A 15,639-nucleotide genomic window follows, 5' to 3' on the forward strand; every position below is an offset into this window, starting at 1 on the left:
CTTTATTCAGGAAAGATTTAACTGTCTGGGAGGATTCTAAAGGAGAGACAGTTTACACAAATAAGATGTTCCACTAAACTTTTTTTTCTTTTTCCCTTTTGTAGCTTGTGGCTTCAGGCCGAGACGTTCGGTACGCAGAAAGGCCACAGGCCTGCCCGGGGAACGGCCGGCTGCGGCACGGAGCGAACCCGGTCTTTCCGTTCGCTGTCCACACCAGCCCCGGGCTGCTCCCCGGCGCAACGGGGATGGGGCCGTGCAGTGCCCGGGGCGGGGGCGGTGGGGCCCGGCGGCTGCCAAGGCCGCACGCCTCGGAAGCCGGCCCCGCGGAGCATGATGGGAGGAGTGCTCTGCCCATGGCGGCAGCCCGGGCCGCCATCTTGTGCGTGGCGGCAGGCCCGGCGGCGCGGGCCCCACTCCAGTCCCCGCGGCTGTAGGAGGCGGCAGGCTTCGCGATGGGAGCGGGCACCGTTTCTTGTCTCTGTCGGGGCCGGGCGCGGACGAGGTCGTCTCCGTCGGCAGCGGAAACCCTCTTACTATGGCGGTGCCCCCCTCCCTCGCTCGCTCCATCTCGACCTCTCTCCCGTCATGCACGGCGGCGGCCCCACCTGTTCCGGTCAAGCGCTGCGCGATGATTGGCCCCTCGGGCGTCCTGGCTGGAAGCAGGCGCCGCGGCAGGGAGATTTGAACGGCAACGGCCGCGCCGGGAGGCTGCTGCGGAGCCGGTGAGTGTTGCCCCGGCGAGTGCCGCCCCGCCCGGTACTGCTCCCCATGCGCCCTCCGGTCCCGGCGAGTGCAGTCCCCCCAGTGCTGCCCCGCACGGGCCGCTGGCAGGGCTGTGAGAGGCCCTGGGGTCTCTGGAGGGGCTGCTCAGCCCCGCACGGGCACCTGAGAGAGCTGCAAGGCTGCTCAGAGCGGAAAAGCAAGAACCCCGGCTACGCTTTCTCCTCGCAGGTGCGGGAAATAATTGCAGGCTGCCTGTTCCCCTCAGAATGGCTGTGGGTGACTACGAGGAGCTTCTCAAGTACTACGAGTTACATGGAACAATTGGAACCGGTAGGCTTCATCTGTGAATGCAAACAGATGTGTGGGATCCATCTGACTGTTAGCAATGGGGAAGAAAACTCATCCACACGAAGCAGATAAGCAGCACTTCTTTATTTCAGCGCCGGGGGCGCGGGGGATAGCTCCTCCATATGTGCCCAGACAAACATTAAAATCCATCAGGTTTTATACACTTTTGCTGTCGAGTCATTATTACATAGGTTCTTTTAGTATGCTCACTCCATTAGTTGTAACTTTATCAATATTCTTATTCTAAAGCAATCGTTGGTTAGTTCTACTCTACTGATTGGAAACTATCCCTGATATTCAAATCAGGATGGGAAGGGTAAGGGGGGGTTTCCAAGCAGCATAAGTAGTGTCTGTGATGCTCTCCTTAGTTTTTTAAACAAAACATAGAAAACTCCAGTAACTTTCTGGTTACCTGTTTCAAACCTAACAGTGCCTATGGTTGCCTGTTTCAAACGTGACTCTTCTATAGGATCAATTCTTGATTATTTTATCAGAGTATTTGCCACATAGCCACGTCAGTATTTATCGGAGTATAGATTCACTGTTACTGCAGAATCTATGGGTCCTGTTTCAAGTGTGTCTTTTGGGAGGCAGAACTCTGAAAATGTAATTGGAAGTTGGTAGCAGTGACTGCTTCTTCCTCTAATGAAGACGCTGCACGCTGTGTGTGCTGCATACTCCAGCGTAAATGAGATTATAGGCAAGAAAACATGTCATCACACTGAGCTTTAAATGTCTCTTTTTCGAAGTCTAGGTGGGTTTGCCAAGGTAAAACTTGCCCGACATCTTCTCACTGGTGAAAAGGTTGCAACAAAAACCATGAACAAACTTGCTCTAAAGGTAAGCCAAAAGATACTTAAAAGTTGGTGGCGTCTTTGGCTGTTCTTGTGAAGTTCTCAAGAATACAGGGGTGTGACACGTCAAAATGCTGCTTGCATTCCAGGGAATGGAAGAGTCTCCTCTACTTGCTGTCCAGTGCTCTCGTTGTTGTTTAGATTTAATTACTGTATTCTAAATGTGTCCTTTTTTCCTGTCTTCATGCAGTACTGCCCTGGAGGAGAGCTGTTTGATTACATAATTTCCAAGGACCACCTTTCAGAAGAGGAAGCTCGAGTATTTTTTCGGCAGATTGTTTCAGCAATTGCTTATGTTCACAGTCAGGGATATGCCCACAGGGATCTCAAACCAGTAAGGCTGAATAGGAGACAGATTTGCATAAATAATAATGAACACCCCCTTTTATTTCTCTATTAGGAGCTGGAGTAAGTTATGCCTTCTCCCTTCTCTTGTGCTTAGAGCTCTTTATCTAACATCTTCTAAAAGAGCATCATTTCTACTTCCTACTACGCTCCTCAGCTGAGCTAGATGCGGCTGTATCTGAGGAAGGAGCTTTCTCTGAAAGAGAAGCGGAACAACACGCTCCAGCTGGGAGTGGAGCAGAGGCATGGAATCTGACTTTGAATGTCGCTTAGGTGTTTTTGTTATCCCCTTTATGCCAGCTTGTACATGGAGAGAGTCTTTATGGTACCGCTCTGTTGTGCAAACCGTTCTGTTTTCACACCCAAAGGAAAAAGTGACACCAATAGTTTAAACAAGTGATGGCTGGACAGAGGGTGTAGGAGGAGATGCATGCTACTGCACCCATTCTGTGGCTTTGCTGTCACTGCAGAGTTTAAACATAGGTGTAGGGAATGGAAGACTTGAGTGCGTTTCTCCTTTGAGGGGTTAGAAATTTGCGTTTTTAGGTAAGCTGATATCTCTGAGAAAAGCAAATTCTTAGTGCACAAGCCTTTTCCTAGACAGCTTATGAACCCTTTGTCTCCAAAGAACTTCTCCCCAAACAAAGCATTGTACACACCTTTTGGCTGGTAGCTGGAGAGCTGACGGATTCATAGGATCATGCGATAACTTGGATGGGAAGTGACTACTAGAGGCTTCTGCTTGAACCTCCTCCTCAAAGTAGTGTCAGACAAAGCTCCTTGGAGTTTTATCCAGCCACATCTTCGACTTCTCCCAAGGATGAGGCACCACAATCTCTCCAGGCAACCTGTTCAACTCTCCACTGTCCTTACGAGGAGAAAGAGTTTTCCTTGTTTGCAGTCTGAACACCTCTTGATGCTTGTTGTCTGTCATTGTCCCACCGTGCACTGCTGTGAAGAGATTAGCTCTGTCTTCCTGCCCTTCTTGTAGGTATTAAAAGGCTGCCATGAGGTCTCCACTGAAGCTTTTTCCTCCACAGGCTGAACGAACGTCTCTCCCTCAGCCTCTCCTCGTTGAGCAGGCACTTCAGCCCCCTGAGCAGACTTGTGGCCGTCCACTGAGCTTACTTCAGTTTGATGTCTCTCCTGTGCTGGCAGACCTAACTTCCCCAAATACACTAGCTGTGCTCCTTTTAATTCAGTCCATGATATTGCTGGCCGCCCTTTCTGCCAGAGCAGACTGCTGCCTCATTTTCAGCTTGCTGCCTGTCAACCCCCCAGCTTCCCCAGGCCCTTCTTAGCAGATGGGAACTAGTATTCCCCATCTGGAATATGGGATGTATTCATTAGCAACCTATCAGAATCTCCAGAGGAGAGCTTTAGGTAAATTCTAGCTGCTAATGACAAGAAGAAATAAGGTGGAAGAAAATGTGGTTCCTTGGATACTTAAGTTATAGAACCCTTCATTACCACTTTCTCTTTTGACAGGAAAATCTGCCACATCTGGAATATTGTGTCCAGTTCTGGGCCCCTCAGTTCAAGAAGGACAGGGAACTGCTAGAGAGAGTCCAGCGCAGAGCCACGAAGATGATTAAGGGAGTGGAACATCTCCCTTATGAGGAGAGGCTGAGGGAGCTGGGTCTCTTTAGCTTGGAGAAGAGGAGACTGAGGGGTGACCTCATTAATGTTTATAAATATGTAAAGGGCAAGTGTCAAGAGGATGGAGCCAGGCTCTTCTCAGTGACATCCCTTGACAGGACAAGGGGCAATGGGTGCAAGCTGGAACACAGGAGGTTCCACTTAAATATGAGGAAAAACCTCTTTACAGTGAGGGTAACCAAACACTGGCACAGGCTGCCCAGAGAGGTTGTGGAGTCTCCTTCTCTGGAGACATTCAAAACCTGCCTGGACGCGTTCCTGTGTGATATGATCTAGGTAATTCTGCTCTGGCAAGGGGTTGGACTAGATGATCTTTTGAGGTCCCTTCCAATCCCTAACATTCTGTGTTTCTGTGATCTTTTATCATAATCTAAGGCAGAGATCATCCTGCATGTATAGGACCTGCTGTCACGTGTAAAGGCCTGTAATATAACGCTTATGCTCATGTGCATTTTTCCCTAATAAGTTGTATGTACACATAAGGTATATGTCTTTTTTCAAAAGATTTGTATGTATGTGGAGATTGTGGATTGGATCAAATAGTCTATTCCAGTTATGTTTACAAACCCTCTGGTGCCATGTGCTTGTGCTGAGTTGTTTCCTGAGTTTAAAATTGTTTTCTAGGAGCCCTTTCCATTTGTCAGCTTAACACGTAAAGTAGGTGCTGTTAAGAAGCAATTTAATGAGAAGAAGTTCTTACTGATCTGAAGGGAGTTACTTGTCCTCAGATAGTTTTCCTTGACTCAAGTTAGAGCATCTTGCAGGCAATGAAGACTATTAGACCATCATCTTGGTGCTATAATGTCATCTTATTCTGATCTGCTTAGAACAAACCCCAGGCAAAGTAATAACCTGGTTTTAATAAGGAAGTCTCTTTAGTGGTTCTTCATGAAGTTATTGCATTAAATATTGGCATAAAAAACAGTACTCATGCCCAGTAGCTCTTGGATCACTTCCCAAATTTCATATCTCTTCTCTTCACAGCTGCAAAGAAAAGTACTCTTATCACAGAATGATAGAATGGTTTGGGTTGGAAGGGACCTTAAAGATCATCTAATTCCAACCCCCTTGCCACGGGCAGGGACACCTTCCATCAGACCAGGTTGCTCAAAGCCCCATCCAGCCTGGCCTTGAACACTGCCAGGGAGGTGGCATCCACAGCTTCTCTGGGCAACCTGGGCCAGCGTCTCACCACCCTCACAGGAAAGAATTTCTTCCTAATATCTAATCTAAATCTCCCCTCTTTCAGTTTTAAACCGTTCCCCCTTGTCCTATCACGCCCTTGTAAAAAGCCCCTCTGCAGCTTTCCTGTAGCCCCTTCAGGTACTGGAAGGCTGCTAGAAGGTCTCCCTGGAGCCTTCTCTTCTCCAGGCTGAACAGCCCCAACTCTCTCAGCCTGTCTCCATAGAAGAGGTGCTCCAGCCCTCTGATCATCTTCGTGGCCCTCCTCTGGACTCGCTCCAACAGCTCCACGTCCTTCTTATGCTGGGGGCCCCAGAGCTGGATGCAGTACTCTAGGTGGGGTCTCACAAGAGTGGAGCAGAGGGACAGAATCCCCTTCCTCAACCTGCTGGCCATGCTTCTTTTGATGCAGCCCAGGATATGAATGGCCTTCTGGGCTGCAAGCGCACATTGCTGGCTCATGTTGAGCTTCTCATCAACCATCACCCCCAAGTCCTTCTCCTCAGGGCTGCTCTCAATACATTCTTATCAGAAGAGGGGCTGAGGAAAAGACTGCTAGGATAATAGATGAACGAGCAGCTTGGGATCTGAACGTTTATAGGATACTCGTGGTCTTAGACAATTTTTGCCTACTGAAGCCCTATATTACACCAAAGCAAGCAAAATATAAGGTGAATATAGATGCACAGCAGAGGAAAATGAAGCCTCTGAGGCCTCTAATATGTTGTTGCTAGAAGACTTAAGCTGTGTTAAAGCCAATGCTTCTGTGTGATGGGTTTTCTGTGTTATTCTAGGGTGGCCTTGATTACCATCTGAACACATGCTGTGGAAGCCCAGCTTATGCAGCACCAGAGCTGATTCAGGGCAAAGCATATATTGGCTCAGAGGTATGTAGTGCAGTTCTGGGGTAGGGTTGTTTTTTGCCTTGCCCCCTCCATGTATTTAAAGGTGGTGAAGTTCAGATATGCTCACTTGGTTTCTCTCTCGGATTCCGCTGGATAACATTGCCCAGGTAGCTCTCAGAAGCTGTGTGACTAGCCTCAACAGTCACAGCCTGGAATAGCACACAGTGCTCTTGGCCACAGATCATGTAGCTGGCTAGTTTATCTCTGGCCAAGCCTTCGCTATCTCTATTTGTTGCTCCACATTTTAGTGCCCTACGAAACAGTAACTTAAACCCCTTCCTTCTACTGCACATTCTTTTATGCAGCAATTTGTTAATTATGCAACTCTTGTTGCAAATTTTTGTGCAGTCTCAGTATCTTGTATGCTTTGCCAGTCCTGTCTTTAGCTTGAAATTTTATGTATGAAAACTTACTCTCTTTGTACTGCGCAGTGTAGTAAAATTTGAGAGAAGAAAAAAATGTGGAGTTTATCCAGCTTTGATTCCATCTCTGGAACATTAGGACCTGCTACTTGCCTTTGTCAATCCATCCAAAATGCTGTAATTGCAGTTCCCTCAAACTTCCTAAATTGCCGTGCTGTCGGATGGAGTCAGTCTTTTTTCCTTTTACGTACTTTTGCACCACTGTCCTTGGCCTCTGACTCCTGCTTGCTTTTTTTTTGTTTTGTTTGTTTTCCATGAAGTCCAGTGCTTTTCAAGCTTCCTTTTTCTTTATGGTCTAAGTGGGAATTGCAGTATGATGCGGTATGAGGCATGTGGACCTTGTTGTGCCTGTAGAAGTAGAGAAGCAGCAGTAGGGCTTTACAGTTGATTGTAACTGTGCTGACAGCTGTTGTAATCGGTAATACGTTACTGTACAAAATCCCTTGTGATGAGTTTGATTTCATTTTTGCCAGTGAAATCCTTGTAGATTGAAGGTAATGCAGCAATTTGGTAACCTAAGGAGAGGATATTGGTTTTACTAGTGCTCTACAATGAGTGAATTGAAATTTGAATTTGCGTTTTGTGCTTTCACTTGGAATATAAGAACTCTGTCCAGAATTAAGGAGCCTACAACATGAGTTGTATGTGGGCTTGGCCAAAGGGTGGACAATATTACCTGCCTCTAAGCCATTTTAGATAGATCAGGTTCATGAACTTCCACTCACTTTTATTTTTTAGGCAGATATTTGGAGCATGGGAGTACTCCTGTATGCTCTACTGTGTGGCTTTCTCCCCTTTGATGATGACAATGTCATGGCTCTCTACAGGAAGATAATGGTAGGTATTGATGGTGCTAGAATACACTAAGAACAGGCATTGCTAAGCATTATGAGAGGCCTTTGCTTTTCTGATGGCAGAACCTGTTGAGCTGTGCCTAGGGCCAGAAGTCATATCTGCTGAATTATGTTATACTTTGCTACTTTTCCTATCAATATTTTGTGGATTTGTTTCCATCTTTGATTGGCCTTTGCAGCACTCTAGCTTGGTCCTATAATATGATAGGAAATTGAGTTTCAGGAGAAGCATTTTCTTGCTGGGGGGCTGGTTTTTTGTATCTGAGCCTTTATCTGGCTTTTCCCTGTATTTTATGGAATAGAATTGCAAATATGTAATTTGATTTACCAAAAAGAGTGTTCTTAAATGTCATCTATTCTCATGTCTAGGAAAAGCAGGATTCTGCATCTACTATTATGCTTTCTTCCTCCCAAATGAGGAGGAAATGTAAGATACCATAATCAACAGAAAAAGTAATAGAATTCAGGAATTGGTTCTGTTTCCCTGTAAACTCCTCCTGATGCAGCTGAACAGCTTCTGTTCCACACCATACACACACTTCTACCAACCACTTCTAAGCTGCCATTAAATTTATTTTGATAAAGCTTCCACCAAGTGAGTGGAGTGAGGAGTAGCCGTGTTGGGTTAGGGCTTTGGCTTCTACTACCTCTTCCTTCTTCTTTCACCCAGAGTCTGATATGTCTAAAAAAAACCCCAAAAAACTCCTTGAGAGTGTTCAAGGACTACTCTGGTAGGAGGCACCTGACAGCTGATCTATACAGTGAGTGTTTTAAGGGTACAGAGCAGTTGCAGCTCTATAAAGTGCAGGATTAGTTCACCAAACGGCATGTTTTTTTAGTCTGGAATTGGAGTGGACTTGAGTACCTTAACAGAAGATCCATAGGAAGCTAAAAAAAAAAAAAGCTGCAATGGCTAAGTGATCCAAAGAGATCATGTGACAGTGCTGATATTCAGATGAGTCACCATTAAAATGATATGACTCCTACTTGCATAATCATAGAATATCTTGAGTTGGAAGGGACCCATAAGTATCGAGTCCAACTCCCTGTTCCTTTCAGGACTACCTAAAACTAAACCACATGACTAAGAGCATTGTCCAGATAATGTTAGCAAGCACTTGCAGTTTCTCAGGAAAATCGCTGTAAAGGGGAATCAACTAGGTCGTCAGTCAGACTCGAGCTACTTTTCCCTCTCTGCTTGTGGTGTGAACTGTGTTGTCTACCCATGAGGTTAGTATACATTGAGAACCTGTCCATTTATAAGCATACTTTTGTAGGACGACAGAAATCCCTGATGCTGGTCGTTACGCCAAGATGCAGAACCTGGTAAATGATCTAACTGCTTAAGGTATTTGTTCTCTTAGTGTCGATAGTCGAAACACAAACAGAGAGCTTAGATGTGGAACGGAGATCTTAAGATCATCAAAGATGACTTCCACATAGTTATAGTTGTCTGACATGCACAGGAAAGAGAAGCTGAGTTGTTTGGACTGACAGAATGTTGGCCGGTGAAACGTGTTTAAAAGAACTGAGACGACCAAGTTTTAAAACTTAGTCTGGGTGCAGTCGAAAACCGATAATGTCACAGGTGTTAAGATGCAGACTTGCTACTTCCACTCTGAATTTGTTTTAATTTTATGTGGTTGTGAACTGAAAATCACTTGAAATGAGGACATTTGTGCAGTATTGTGGAATTTAATTTCACACATTATAGATCCTGAAATTTATTGTAATCTCAACTGAGACCCATTGTTCCAAGTCAATGTAATAATCTGCTGCTTGAATCTAATCAGTATCGTATGACTTACATGCAATGTTTCTTTCCTTGGAATATTCCACATATCTTCATTTGGGAATACTTGAATAAATACTTCTACTTTTTGAATGAAAAATTAAGCATGTGATGTAAATTCTGAAAAAAAAAACAACCAACCAAAAAAACAAAAAAACAAACAAAAAACCCCAACTTTTTTCTGGTGTGGTCTTATGCATCTGGTAGCTATTGCAAGCTATTTACCTTCTAGCATTGCCCTCAGTCAAGTAGATGCTAATTTTGTTTTTCCTTGTCCATGTTCTGTAGCAATATATTAAAAACAAAATGCAGACTACATGTGTTGCTTGACTTGGCTTAGTTTCAGAGTAAAGCTGCATTATGAAACAGCCTAGAAACGATCTATAAATAGCTCAGTAGTAGTGTCTGCAAAGATGTAACTTAAATTCTTTAACGTGTGATCAAAGCAATACATACTCTGCTTAGAAATACATGTTGCATATAATACCAACTGTTTTGTTATTGAGGCATTTGCTTGTAGAAAGAAAACTGCCATGACAAATCGGTAGTTATGTTATTTCACAATGGCTGTCTACGGATTTTTACTTATTTTTTCTCCATTTTCATTGAGAAGTAAATGATCCTTGATGATGGATTTGGTTTGGTTTTTAGCTACTGTTGTTGTACCTCAGATCTGAAAGCCATTTTCGATTTTCTTCTAATCAAGAATTTAAAAAACCCCCGTAAATAATTTGCTTGAAATAAACTTACCTGTTAGATCTGTAACCTTTTTTTCCTGTATGCAGTATGAGTAGAGATCGAAACTCTAGCATTAGATGTAGCCTATTCAAAAAAAGAATAGCTGAATGTTGAGGATGGTTTATTTCCAGTGTCTGAAAAGTAGTGATTTCAATTAATATTCACATTTCAAAGTACTAATGTCAGTCATTCATGCTCCAACATGTCTGCACTTCTAAAACTTCGGTATCAAGTTGATATGATGAAGCAATGCAATAGATAAGGACCCGGTTAGCTGTAAAAGTGGACAGAGGTGGAAATGTCACACAAGCTGAGTGGGTGAAAACTGCAGCTGGTAATTCAAACATGGCATTTTCCTTACTAATACAGCTGGGTTTTAGTACTACCATTTAATTTATTCAAGTCATTCTTAAAGTGAAGTTTGCATGTGCTTGCTGCTCTTCCTTTTTGACTGAATACAGATGTCACTATCACCCAGGTAATTTAGCAGTTCCTTTTGAGCTAGCCATTCAAGGTTTGTTCTAAATCCTTTTCTTTTCCGCAGAGAGGAAAATACAGTATTCCAAAGTGGCTCTCACCTAGCAGTACGCTACTACTTAACCAAATGCTGCAGGTAAAGGTATTGCTTCTGTTCAATAGGTCTAGAAAGTACTATTGCGTAGCTCAAAACATTGCATTGATGAAATACTTTAAAAATATTCAGTGTTTAAACACGAAGTTTAATTCTTGCAAATTTTGGAAGAAAAGATTAGCATTGCCTTCTGCTGAAGATTCTTTGAGAAGAATGATGGGGTATAGAAATAATTAAGCAAAGTTTAAATGATTAAACAGTCTTCAAGCAGCCTGCATTTGGTTGTTCTTAATGGTGCTATGTAAATAAGAGCTGTTTTATAAATGAAGCTAAACGTACTGAATATGCATTTGGGCTACATCTAAGCAATCTAGCCAATGCTAAATATTCCTGGAACACTTATTGTAACTGTAGGTTCTATAACTGCTCTTTGCAGCTCATGTGTTTGACCTTCCTTTTGGTGAAGCTGTGAAACAGTACTGGTTTCCATTTGAGCTTCTAACCACCCTAAAATTCCAAGTAGAAGACAAATAGTTTCTTCGGTTCTTCTCCACGATTTACTTATTAGCTGGATTTTTATTGCCCCCTAGGTGGACCCGAAGAAGCGGATCACAGTTAAACATCTATTAAGTCACCCTTGGCTCATGCAAGGTTATTCTGATGCTGTTCGGTGGCAAAGTAAATACCCAGTAAGTACGCTTGTCAGGTGAATACTAAAGTATTTAATGTAATCTTTACTGGCTTACTACAGTCCTCACAGTATGGGGGTGTGAAAACATTTCTCCAAAGATGAACTTTGAGATGGCTGTGGTTCCTTTCTGATTCTTCTTGGTGTCAAAATGTTATTACTTTCTCTCGATTTCACTTGAGGAGGAATTTCGAATGTGTTTTCTTTGTATTCTGCAGCTGATGCTTAACTTGCAAAATAACTGAATTCTCATCAAAATGTGAAATATTTCCACATATGAGTGACCAGTTGACTCTCCAGGCTGCTTGGTCAATACTTTGTTTAAGGTGCAAACCGCAAATGTTCTGGAGAGCATGTTAGACATGATTATGGTTTACCTTGTGTCTAGACCTCACCGAAAATTGCTAGTTTGAAGAAAAATTTGACTTTGCTGAAGGTATGTTTGTCCCGTCTCTCTATCACTTGTTGTACTCATGTGAGAGACTAAGGTAGTGTGGAAAGTAAAGAAAATAATGTAGGAAAAGAAATAAAATAAACTAGCTGTCAGTAGAAAGTACTGAGAAATTCCTGCACGTTTGCAGGCAATGCTTCCCATTGGCCACTGGATGCCACTTTTTCTCTAGATAAAGAACAGCTCTACTGTGCTTGCTGCGTCAGTTCTAACCGGCTCTAGAAAAGATGTGCATGTCTGATAGCTTTGAATATTTATGGAGAGGTGAAAGCGTAGCTTCCATTCTAGTAAAAATCTCATCTACTGTCAGGCTTTCTTATTTAAATTTGCAACCTCTCACCAAGGAGGGGCCAGACTGTGAAGCTGTTGAAGTTGTGTGACTATTTCAGTCTGTTCCCTACAATATTTAGCTATGATGCTAACTATTTAAAATACAAGATCTAAAATCCTGGTTGATTATTGACTCAGCCCACTGTGTTTCATGACAGTGTCACAGTCAGATATGGGTTATGAGACAACTTGAAAGCCTCATGCTTCAATATCTGCCATGTTCTTGCAGCTGGGCCATCTTGACGAAGACTGCGTAACAGAGCTTTCTGTGTTTCATAAACAGAGCAGGGAGAGTATATTGGAATTAATATCAGAGGTAAGAAGTATATATCAGTAACTTACAGTAAACACAGTAATACAGTAAATAAACTTACTGTATTAAGAGTAATGCTCACTTATTCTCAAGTATGAAATTTTTCATACTTTTCAGACTTAAGGAACCCCTGCAGAACTCCAGAATCTAGCTGTAGCTCCTAACTACAGCTCCGAAGTTCAAGTTTGTTCTTTACTTTTCCTCCTTTAATTGTTCTCGTGATGCTTCCTAAACCTTACTGTTATTTCGCACCATGGTAAAATCCTTCTGAATCTCTTAAAGTCAAAATAGGCTTACAGAAATGTATAGCAGAACAACAACTGGGTTAACTCTTTGCTTTGAAATTGTTCAATAAGTAAGAAGAAAAAAAAGAGCGAGAGAAAAATATCAGAACATCACCCAGACAGACTATAAAATATGGTTTTTGGAGTCACTGTTTGCAGTGTTTTTTAGAAAGTGAGTATGTTTAGTCACTTTTGAATACAAATAAGGAGACTTAAAACATGCTGCGTACTCCAGCTTCAACCTGAATCTGAAAATTCTCCCTTGAAATTGAATTTTTTGCTTCATTGTACATAGTAGCAGTAACATAGTTCTTTGCTTTGGAAGAACTGTTAGATTTTCCACGTAACTCTAGTAGAAACAGACTTTTAAAATGTGTGTGATATTTAAGATGGATTTGTGGAGTTAATGCTACTTGTTCTTCAGTTATAGAAAATAATCTGAATAATCTGTCTACAGGGGGAAGAGTCCTTCCAAATAGGTTTCTGTCATTTGCATATAGTCCTTTACTGGAGGACTTCTAATCCCTTATGACTAATTCAACAAATTGTACTATGCTGCAAGCCTGTCAAGCATTGTACCCATGTTCATCACACAAGCAGAGTTGCTGAAAATCGTGCAAAAAATTGGTGCTGCTCGTGGGGGAAGAATGGAGGGGACTTCCAAAAAATTGAGACTTTGGCTGAAATATTGGCTAAACTGAATTGATAGCTTTGCCACTCGCTTCAGTAGACAGATTCTGGCCCCAGCATTAGTTTTCACCCTAGTGAGCGTACTACAAACCAACTTACAAAGAATAACCACCACAGTCTGTAGTCTGTCTCTTGATCTCAAACACATAATGTGAATCAACTGAAGTCTGAAATTACACTTTGGTGCTCAAACATTAGGGATGCAGATCAGGTAGAAAAACTTGCAGAAACTTTCAGAAGGCTGAGCTTGTTTTGTACTTACAATGTTTCCAAACAGGAGATTAAAATACTCTTTTTTTTTTTTTTTTTTTCCCCCCTCTAGTGGAAATATGACCAAATGTCAGCAACATATCTCTTGCTTCAATCCAAGAAGGCTCGTGGCAAGAGCATTTGCTTAAGGGTTCCGTGTCTAACAGGGCACGCCAGTACAACACCATCAGCAGGCCTCGAGGTAAGTTTTTGAATTCAACAGGACAACCTACTGATTTAAAATGCTGCTCTGCATTAACAAAGCTCTGCCTGGGAAAACAAACTGGTGCCGTAGATATCAGTAAGAGAGCACGTGTGCAATCAGCCAAAGTCTTGGTCATTAGACAGTTCGGTCTCCTCATTAACGTGTTTTAGTGAGCTGGGCTGCTTCTATGAATTGACATTAATGGAACAACTATCTGGGAGAACATGGTGCATTATGAGTCCCGCACAGAATCTCCCCTTGGCTGCTCATGGAAATGGACTAAAACTGCCCATTTTCTGGCCTATGTGATCGTTCCAGATTTTCCTCTGTGATGCCTCTTCTCTTCTTACTGCACTCTTCCACGTTTGTCTCTAAATGTTTTTATACCTTGCTAGTTGCATTGAACATGTATTAGTAAGGAGAGTCTTCTGAAACATTCTGGCATGTCGTCTGGGCGGCCTACTTTGAGGTGACATGGATGCTACAAGAGCTGATGGTCAAAGCGGAGAGACCCATTCCTTCCTCATCTGTGTCCTTTTAGAACACAATCCCAGAGAGGATTCTGTTTATTTTGAGTAAAGTAAACATGTTGCTGATGTTTTTCTGATGAATTGGATTCTCAGGCGGTTTTGTGTATCTTGTGGGAACTTCTGTTCCTGTCGTTTGGTAGCAATGTGCAAATAGAGCACTTCAGAGCTTTTCTGAAGTTGCTAAATTGCTTGCAATATCATATATAATATGCAGCTCTACGTGATGTCAGTGATACTTGTCTGTGTTTGACAAACTCAAAAGCACTCAGTAGAATTGCAGACTTCCTTTTAGCCATTCCCACTTGAACTGTAGAAATCTGTGTAAAATTGTTAACTAGCTATCTGAATGTGCCATTCTCTGCATAGTGCCAAGCACTCAGAATAAATACTTCCTTCTGCATCTGAATCAATCGCATGTAAATAACTTCAGTTCACTCATACAACTGTTTTGAAACACAGATGAGAATTCTAAGATTACCAGTGCTGCATAACAGATCATGAGTCATAAGTTGCTGAATATGCATAATGTGATTTGCATGATGGTGGTGGGTTAGTCTTCTACACTCAGATGACTTGAAGGTGGAGGTTCTCTAGGTTCAGTAGCGCTGAAGCTGTGAAGTTACTTCATCTCCAGTGGTGTCCTAGGTAAATTGGTCTGGCTAATGCTACTATTTAACATATGCATTACGCCTTCACAGGTGATTGTGAAAATCATGTCTACACAACACAGCAATCCATTAGTCCTTCTACAGCGCTCAGGACACACTGAACTTACCTGCATGTAGATACTGTGAGTGAATATCAACTGAATTTGCTGAAATACCGAGCCAGCAAAGTTCTCTAGCTAGAGCTGGTCTAACATGAAGACAACCAAGAAAACAGAACCTTTACCTTCGCCAGTTTCTGAATTTGGTGGCCCAAACTGGTACACAGTACTGCCTTATTTCAAGCCGTTCACTGTAAAATGATATTCTGAAAAATTCACCATGGCAAGAATTTCATCTGGAATGCGGTAGCCAAGGAGTCCTATTCAGGCATTTGTCTTTGTCATGGTTTAAAGCTGGGCCGGCTATTAAACCTGTGGCAGACGCTCTCTGTTAACCCTCCCCCCCCCTCCCCCGCCCCCTCCAAAAGGACAGGGAAAGGGAAAAGGGAGAGAGACTTACGGGTTGGAAAGTTAAAACAGTTTTAATGAATTATAATAATGAAAAAGAGTATAATAATAATATTGGAATAATCAAATATATACAAATATATACAAAATCAAGATCGAGCTCCCCTGATGTCAGCCATGGCACCACTGGCACTGCAGGGCAGGCTCCGGGAAGGCCCAGGCTGGGCCCAGCGACGGTCGAGAGCTGGATTCAGGGATGGACGGATTGGGATCGGGGGCAGCAGGAAAACGGACAGAGTCCTCCTTGGACACTGGCCAAAGGCTCAAGCTGCAGAAGCAGCCCGAAGCAGCAGAAGCAGCCCAAGCAGGCAAAGGCCCCCAAAACCAGCAGG

General features: G+C 43.0%; 1 protein-coding gene across 1 annotated transcript in view; it reads left to right on the forward strand.

Moving 5' to 3' along the window:
• Positions 1–657: 657 nt before the first annotated feature.
• LOC137668909 (maternal embryonic leucine zipper kinase-like) overlaps positions 658–15,639 on the forward strand; it is a 37,335-nt gene continuing 22,353 nt past the window's right edge. The window contains 10 exon segments of the mRNA XM_068410723.1: positions 658–722; positions 952–1,053; positions 1,826–1,933; positions 2,048–2,259; positions 5,906–5,998; positions 7,177–7,275; positions 10,367–10,435; positions 10,984–11,082; positions 12,092–12,178; positions 13,472–13,600. Of these exon segments, the coding sequence (XP_068266824.1) occupies positions 990–1,053; positions 1,826–1,933; positions 2,048–2,259; positions 5,906–5,998; positions 7,177–7,275; positions 10,367–10,435; positions 10,984–11,082; positions 12,092–12,178; positions 13,472–13,600 (960 nt within the window). The 5' untranslated portion in view covers positions 658–722; positions 952–989.

The sequence above is a fragment of the Nyctibius grandis genome, chromosome 11, assembly GCF_013368605.1.
Source record: "Nyctibius grandis isolate bNycGra1 chromosome 11, bNycGra1.pri, whole genome shotgun sequence".
Classification (NCBI taxonomy): Eukaryota; Metazoa; Chordata; class Aves; order Nyctibiiformes; family Nyctibiidae; genus Nyctibius; species Nyctibius grandis.